Source organism: Stylophora pistillata, chromosome 9, assembly GCF_964205215.1.
Source record: "Stylophora pistillata chromosome 9, jaStyPist1.2, whole genome shotgun sequence".
Taxonomy (NCBI): domain Eukaryota; kingdom Metazoa; phylum Cnidaria; class Anthozoa; order Scleractinia; family Pocilloporidae; genus Stylophora; species Stylophora pistillata.
In genome coordinates, this window is record NC_142527.1 from 3,954,532 (window position 1) to 3,963,712 (window position 9,181).

The 9,181-nt window shown below is 37.7% G+C and overlaps 1 protein-coding gene across 1 annotated transcript; it reads left to right on the forward strand.

Moving 5' to 3' along the window:
- The first annotated feature begins 3,546 nt into the window (after positions 1 to 3,546).
- Positions 3,547 to 5,245, forward strand: LOC148722846 (uncharacterized). Its single transcript, XM_088734270.1, has one exon. It carries the CDS (start codon positions 3,706 to 3,708, stop codon positions 4,834 to 4,836), a length of 1,131 nt encoding a protein of 376 aa, XP_088590396.1. The 5' UTR covers positions 3,547 to 3,705; the 3' UTR covers positions 4,837 to 5,245.
- Positions 5,246 to 9,181: the final 3,936 nt, after the last annotated feature.

Genomic DNA, 9,181 nt, shown 5'->3' on the forward strand with positions numbered 1-9,181 from the left:
AAGGAAAATACTCATCGGGTTTTTTAAATGGTTCATTTTAAAGTCACCGAGACACATATCATGCATACTTTCTCCGAGGGAGTTTTAAATTATTTACTATTCTTAACTCGCCACTGCTGCGACAGCTTGATTTCCACTTTGAAAAATCGAAGCTAATTTCATTTTCATTTATGCTTAATATACCTAAGGAATGTATTTCATATATTTCTACTTTAAAAGCTTGTAGTAATGAAACAACACAGGAAGGATCGCCATTGAAGAGAAAGTTGTAGTTTTGACTTTGGTTGCAATTGTTCTGCTTTGATAACTGCTGTAGTTTCTTTGGATGCGTACAACTTATTAATTGATAGAGTTGAATCATCGATTTCAACGAAACTATTAGAGCAAACGGAACGATGAAACCAAAGTACAATTCGATTGTAACAGAGATGACATGATTATTGAAACGTCGGTCCTGATTCAATGAAGGTATATACATTTCCTAGGATGGAATTTGCAAGTAATAAGTGCAAATTGCGCTTTGGCTTTTATTTTGACCCGCGAAATGAACAATTTTCGCATAAAAATTCCGTCATGTGGGCGAGACAAAACAATTGCAGTGTATCAAGAAATGCAAAAGAAACAAAAAAGAGTGAAAGGTATAATATGACAACTCAGACGAGCATAGCAAGTCTTGCTTGATTTGTGCGCAGCGTTATTCGAATCAAAATAGTGTTAATAGTAATTTGCACCATGCAGGACAACATAAGGTGTTTCCCATGCCCTCATGTTTATTTGGGAAGAATCAAGAGGCCTGGAAAAATGACTTCAGTGTTTTCCCTGGACCCTTCCCGACTTAAGTGACCAGCCAAGCAATCGTCACACAATTTTAAGACGAGATTATTCATTTGAAGGAACTGTGCACTCACGTGGACGTAATGGAGCGGAGAGGCTGTTTTACGTCAGAAATCAACTACTGTTGAGACCACTGTTTTACGTCAGAAATCGACGGAAGATGCTCCAAATCAAGGCTTAACTCAATTTCCATGTACTCTGATAGTCCTATCACTGAAACAGAATAGAGGCGCTTATTGGGATACGAGTGTTTACCCAATAAGGGGGGGGGCTTATTTATAAAAATCTGATTCAAGGGGGTGGTTGTCAGAGAGGGGGCGCCTATTGGAACGCGAGAGCTAAACCGAATCATTACAGTAATTTATTTGTTAATTCATCCCCTTTTTTCCCGAGGAGGAACGGTGTTGAAAATTGGATTTTGCAAGCGATTTGTATCTTGTTTTATAAGATTACGTGGTCGATTCAAGTGATTTCTGAGATCGAAATTTGGCCCCTCGCGCTTTTAGTGCAGCAGTCGTTTGGAATAGAGCCCCTAATGATCTTTTCAAAGAGTCTACAAATCTCGAAAATGTTGAATTCTCAATTACAGTCAAGAATAAAGTCTTGGAAGTTCTGGGAATATTTTTGTTTCTTGCATTAATATTTTCGTCGATGCTGTCATTTATATCGCAAAGACAAGTCTTATTTACGAAAAAACCGTGTTGGGTTTACCCGACTCAGAAAAGACCAAATTGATGATGATAAAACACTCGCTCCTTCTTTTTTCCCATGAACATCATTTTTTAAGAAAAGCGGGAGCTAAGGAAAATAATTCTTTTGTTTCCTGTCCGTCCACTGCCCCATGCTGTTTTCAGTTGTCTTTCTCTTGTCGCCAGAGAGCACCATCAAACTGAGTTCAGAAACAATCCTCCAGCCGGTTTACACTAATGATCACCTTTATTCTTCCCTTAATTACTTCTTTCAGTTTGTCCTCATAACCACGTTTGTTTCATTCAGTGTTTTCGGCCTTTTTGTTAATTACGTAAAAAATACTACAAATTTAATGCAATGTATCACACCGGATACGTGACATTTGCCATTATACTGGAATGATAATATTTACATATCACGCAATCTACTGTTTGCGAGAGTTGTGTTATAAACACGTTCGTGATTCCACTTGTTATGTTGCAGTTCGTTATATCGCACTCTACATTATTTAAAATAACGATCTCTCACATCTACTTCCTCTGTCTATTATTTTTCAACTCATTGCGTAACTTAGGCGCACGCTTGACGGTACCTGCAGTGCTGCAGGTTACTTAAAGCAAGCGGTTTGTTCATAATTTCACAATTTCGAGTGCAATAGACATGAAAATACTAGGGTCACATTAAAGGTTTTTTAATCGAATGTCCAGAGTCACGAGAAGACACACGGGGCTTACACTGTAAGTATCCCAGAGAGCTTCATACAATTCCTTATAATTTTATTATAAGGACTTGTATGAAGCTTTTTTAGCGCTAGTCGTGGCGTGGCGGGTGTTGTCACGCATGATCCTTGCGAGGATGAAATAGGCCAATGGAATTTGAATGCATACTAATACATTACATTTCACGCGTTCCTTCCATTATTACAGTGCCAGTACTACTGGCCCGTCTTGTCTGTTCTGTTTCACTATGCGAGCCAATTTGTTGTTGATATTCTCGAGGGTTTCCTCGGGTAAACTTAGCACATATATTATTCTAGAACAGCTGGCAGAATTCGATAGTTAGCATTCGTGACAGAATTAAAAAGAACGCGTTCTGGACGGAAATGACTCTTGGGTTCTGTCAGTAAATAATCTGTCTACTGTATTTCGTAGCTTAAATAGATTCTGACGGTCGTGAATCCTTCTCTCCTATAAAATTCTCGTTAAAAATTAGGCAATTCTTTTGGCTAATGCAGGGTTTTCGTTTGAAAACGAAGACCCTTTATGAAAAGCAGAAAATCCTTTGAAATTACGATTTTGAACGTACTCTGAACACTAGTAATTGTTATTTTAGCTTTTGATTTGTTAAGACAGTTCGCACGTGGTTTTTCTTGTTCTTTCTTCAGGCACCACTGCTTTCGGCTCTTGCATTTGTTTTTCTATGCAATGAGTCCAAATTTGGAACAGAAATCCCCATCGAAGGAGTGATCGGATTATTTTAGGGCTTACTAGGTTAAGCAGGCTTTATTCGGGCTTTTAAAAAAGGGTCTTTGTTTTCGTACCACAAAAACGAAGACCCAACATTAGCCAAATGAATTGCTTACTTTTTAACGAGAATTTTCCAGCAGAAAAGGCTTAACGACCGTCAGCATCTATTTTAGCTACGAAAGAAGAGAAAGACTAGCAAAAACTAACGATAAAAACCGACGTTTCGGTGTCATCATGACGCCATTGTCAAGGAGAAATAAAAATAAAGTTTGTGGCAAGGTGTAACACTAAATTAGCATAAATATGTTACGAGCTAATTAAACAAATACTTTTGCGCGAGTTGAATCGCTTTGCACGTTCAGAGTGGGTTTTAAGTCTCTGATGAAAAGCATTTCGTTCACCAAACAATCGAACTTGTTACTACACTTTTTCAGAACGCTAAAACGTTTCAGTAGGTCTTTCGGGACTTCGCTGTGCCGTTCGTGGTAGTGTTTAAATATTGAAGATGCCTTTCGTTGATGTCCATCCACGCCTGTGTGTAAGTGTCCGCGTGTATAGCCCACATAACCCGCATCACACAGGTCACATTGACAAACGACGCGTTGTTGGTTGACAATCTGTGGCTTGATTTCTCGTACTTTAAGATCTTGGCCAACTTTGCGGCTAACAATTACAGAAGAAGATCCTAGATTTCATTGTTCGTAGAATTCTACCGATGACCATTGCAGATTCCGTGAGCCCTACAGGTTCCAGATTGGCACATTTATATGGGTTGCCAAAAACCCACAAAGAACAATTGGCTATGAGGCCTATATTATCAGCCACCGACACGTACAACTTTCCCCTTGCTAAATGGCTCGACGAGAAATTGAAGCCGTTGTCCCTTAATCAGTATACAGTTACTGATAATTTTGATTTCACAAAAGAGATTCACGAGCTGAAGATCATCAAGGGTGAAATCTTGGTTTCGTATGATGTCTCCTCGTTATTCACAAACGTGCCTTTGGACGAAACAATAGAGATCTTGGTTAACAGAGCCTTTTCGAACAATTGGTTCAATACTACCCACAATCTTGCCCTTACCAGAACAGATCTTACTGACCTCCTAAACGTAGCCACCAAAGGCCAACTATTTCAATTTAACGGAGCTCTATACGAACAGACAGATGGCGTTGCTATGGGGTCCCCTCTCGGGCCCTTATTAGCAAACGTCTTCATGTCATCCATCGAAGATACCCTTGAGCGACAAAGAAAACTCCCATCCTATTACCGTCGATATGTTGATGATACACTCACTGTAATGCCTGATCTAGCAACAGCAACTACCTTCTTGCATACCCTCAACAGCGCCCACACTTCGGTCAAATTCACCATGGAGGTGGAGAAGAACAGCAAGCTTCCTTTCCTTGGCACCGAACTACTCAACCATGCACCTCGGATTGAAACCAAGGTATATGTGAAACCAACAAACACGGGCCTACTATTACACTACCAAAGCCATGTAGACAATCGCTACAAACGGAGCTTGCTGAAAACTATGCTGGATCGCGCACACCCATTATCTTCCTCCTGGGCCCATTTCTCTGATGAGTGTGATCGCCTAAAGAAAGTTTTCGCACGGCTTAAATACCCGGAACGCCTGGTAAATTCTACCATTAACACCTTCTTACAATCAAGAATTGTTGGTACGCAGCCCACACAGACGCCCAAAGAACCAATATCCATTGTTCGTGTGGTCATACCTTTCAAAGATCAGGAATCAGCAAATTATGTTAAGAGAGAGCTCAAGAATCTTAGCATGAAGGTGCAGACCCTTACCACAAACTTTATTTTTATTTCTCCTTGACAATGGCGTCATGATGACACCGAAACGTCGGTTTTTATCGTTAGTTTTTGCTAGTCTTTGCATTTCTAAATCTTTATTGATAAGAAAGAAGAGAAACAAGAGAAAACCATGCAGGATTCCAAAAATCGCTTAAATCAAGTTAAATCGGTAAAATAACAACACCAGGAGCAAACAACACACGTATGGAATAAGGAAGTACAACTGATGATGGATTTGAAACTATCTGGGTTGAAATAATTAATACAAAAGGCAAAATTATTTTATGTTGTTGTACCTATAGACACCCTTCCTCAAGCCCCGTAAGGTTCAAAGAACATCTCGAGTCAACTTTATCTCAGCTAACTAGGGTAAATAAGTCCATCTTCATTATGGGTGATTTTAAAATAAACTTATTAAATTGTGAAAGTCATCCTGAATCTAATAATTTCTTGCTAATGCTAAACTCCTTTTCTCTTCTACCGTCTATCTTACAACCAAAACGTATTACTGAAAGATCAGCAACCCTCATTGATAAAATATTTGTAAATACTTATGCTATGAATGCCATCAGTGGTAACCTAGTCTCTAAAATCTCAGATCATCTTCCCTAATTCCTTATCGTAGACAATCTCATAGTCGATTTTAAAGTTTTAAACTATTATAAAAATGACTTTTCCAAACTTGATGAAGAGAAATTTATCAATGACTTTTCACGTCTATAGACTGGAATAATATCTCAAGTGATCATACAGATGCCAACACTAAATTCGATATTTTATATGATCAGATATCTCAACTTGTAAATACCATGTACCTTGTCGAAAGCTCTCCAAACACGAAATCAAGTTGTCTACTAAGCCCTGGATTAATAAATGTATTCTTGCCAAAATACGATATAGAGATGAGCTCTATTCCCAAATCTGTCCCAAAATCCCAAATGTGTCAACATTCAAATCATAGTCTGATATATCTTCATAAGAAATTCAGGAATAGTGTTGTCAAAGAAAGTAAAGCTAGCAAATCCGATTATTTTAAAAATTACTTTTTGTGTAATAAGAATAATATGAAAACAATATGGTCTTGAATTAGATCAATCATCAACATCAGTAAAGTTAAAGCTGATTACATTCCCAGTATTCTTGAAAGTAGTAAAACTGATGACAATCCCTGTGCTATTGCTAACATTTTCAAAGGTTTCTTTGTGAATGTAGCTAAAAACACTGACAAAGACATTCCATGTGGGGAACTGCTCTCTAACTTCTTTTATGAAGGGCACTTTTCCTGACTCGATGTTTCTCTCCCTTATTACTTCAGTTGAAGTTGATTCATACATATCTCAAATGGATAATAACAAATCCATTGGTCCCTACAGTATACCAGTCTCATTACTAGAAATTTCAAGACTCATATTTCCCCACTTATCTCATCCCTAATTAATGATCCTTTCCTCTGTGGTATCTTCCCTAACAAACTTAAATTAGCAAAAGTTACCCCAGTGTTTAGAAAAGGCTGTGGGCAAGACAAAGATAACTATAGGCTAATATCAGTTCTATCTATTTTTAGTAAAATTTTTGAAAAGGCTATGTTTAAGCGCCTTTATGGTTTTCTTGAATATCATAGCATTCTTTATCCATCTTAATTTGGCTTTAGGCAAAAATGCTCTGCAAATCATGCACTGATACAAATTACTGAATCAATAGGCCATTTTACAGTTGTGTACTTAGTTGCCAAGCCTTTGATTCAGAGTGAGGCTGAAGGTGACCTTGTTGTGATAGAGACCTGTATCTACTTAGCATGATAACAAAATGATTTACATTTGAAAGGCAGCAAGGTTTGTATCATAACAAGGTCATCTCTAGCCTCACTCCCATTCAAAGGCTTGGCAACCAAGCACACAACTGTAAAATGGACTATTTGTAACTCAATTGATAACAATGAGTTTGGCTGTGGCATTTTTATTGATCTAAAAAAGGCATTTGACACAGTTAATCATTCCATTCTTCTAGCAAAACTGAATCATTACGGAGTTAGAGGTAAAGCCTATGACTGGTTCAAATCATATTTGTCCAATAGAGAACAATTTTTATGTATAAATGGTCATAACTCTGATTCCCTGTCAATCACTTGTGGAGTACCTCAAGGTTCCATTCTAGGACCCCTGTTGTTTTTGCTATATATTAATGATTTACCAAACACCTCAAAACAGCTTAATTTTCATTTATTTGATGATGACACTAATACATATTGTTCTCGTAAAAACCTTAATGACCTTGAACTAATTCTAAATCAAGAGCTCCTTGCAGTGGCTGAGTGGATGAAATCTAATAGACTAGTTCTCAGTATTTCAAAAACTAATTTTGTTCTTTTCCATTCTAAAAGATTTAAACCATGCAGGTTATTAAATTTAAAGATTGATGGTGTGAACATCCATGAAGCTTCCACTATTAAATACTTAGGTGTCACTTTTGATTCAAATTTGACTTGGAAAAATCATATTAATGAACTCTGCTTAAAACTATCTAAAACTGTGGGCATATTTTCCAAATTAAGGTGTTATGTTTATGTTGATATTCCTATTATGCTTGACTAAATCGAAAGCCACAGGCTTAGATATGATATCTTCGCGACTTCTTAGGGAGTGCGCCGATCTGATAGCTGATCGTATGTGTTCTATTTTTAATCAGTCCATCAGATCATGTGTTTTCCCTCAGGAATGGAAATTCGCAAAGGTTATCCCACTTTTCAAAGAGGGAGATCACTCCGACTTAAACAATTATCGCCCAATTTCTATCGTCCCTATAGTAGCTAAGGTGTTTGAGCGTATCATTTACGACCAGGTTTACGGTTATCTCACTGAAATCAATTTGATTTCCAGCCAGCAATCTGGTTTTCGTTCGCTCCATTCAACTGTTACTGCCTTGTTGGAGGCCACAAACAATTGGGCCTTCAACAGATAAAGGCAGTATAAATGCAGTTGTTTTTCTCGACCTAAAAAAGGCTTTTGATACCGTTCACCATACAATTCTTATGTCTAAATTATTCGAATATGGTATCCGCGGTATCGCTTATGAATGGTTTAGCTCATACCTAGATAATCGCCATCAACAATGTTTTGTAAATGGTTCGCTCTCAATTAGTCAAGTTCTCACTTGTGGAATTCCGCAAGGAACAATTCTAGGACCTTTGCTTTTTGTTCTATACATAAATGATCTTCCTAATTGCCTGTCTAATTCTGCTGCACGTATGTATGCCGACGATACTCACCTGACCTTTGCCAGTAACAACATAGAAATGATCAATGATGTTATGAATCACGACCTATCCAATGTTAACACATGGCTCACTGCAAACAATGTTAATTGGATCATGTTAATTGGTTCATGTTAATTGGATCGCGGCAAAGGATAGGTACCTACGATACTTCCCCTAAACTAATCATAGGTGGTGACATAATTAAACAACTTAGCTCAGTCAAATCTCTGGGTGTACATATAGACGAAAACCTTTCATGGAATATGCACATTGAAAAAATAGCCAAGAAAATCGCATCGGACATTGGAGCAATTAAACGTTGTAGGCCTTTTGTTAATCGAACCACGCTTGAGTCCGTTTTCAATGTCTGAGTTCAACCGTACTTTAATTACTGCAGCGAGGTCTGGGGGCATTGTAACAAGGGTCTTTCGAATAAGCTCCAAAAGTTGCAAAACCGGGCTGCCCGTATTCTGACCTTCTCCAGTTATGACACAAGCACTGATCCTCTTTTTGTGCAACTTAACTGGAGACGGTTAGATACTCAGCGACAAATACAAGTGGCCACCATGGTCTATAAATCTATACATGGTCTTGCGCCCGACTATCTTGGTTCTCTTTTCACTAAATATGATCCTCCATATAATCTAAGGAACTCTGAAAACAAACTAGCTGTTCCATTGCCTCGCACCAATTTCCTGAAAAATAGCTTTAGCTATAACGGTGCGGTTATCTGGAATAGCTTGTCCCCTGAATTGCGGCAAGCAAAATCACTTCAATCCTTCCGAAATGGTTGTCGCAATTTCTTCCTCTGAATCGACAAAACACACACGGCATCTATGTAAAGCAGAATTTCTTTATTTTTTTCTATTTCACTTTTAAATTTTAGATCATGTTTATATAGATTAAAATAGATTGTAACTGTAATAATAGATTGTAATAATATTATTATTTTATCTGATAGATTTACCGTGTCTAAATAAAAATAAAGTTCAAAGTTCAAGACTATTCCTTAATTTACCCCTTTCTTACTTATGGCATTCAAGTTTGGGGTCTCACATACCCAAACTATCTAAAACCAGTTACTACTCTGCAAAAACGAGTTGTTAGAATAATG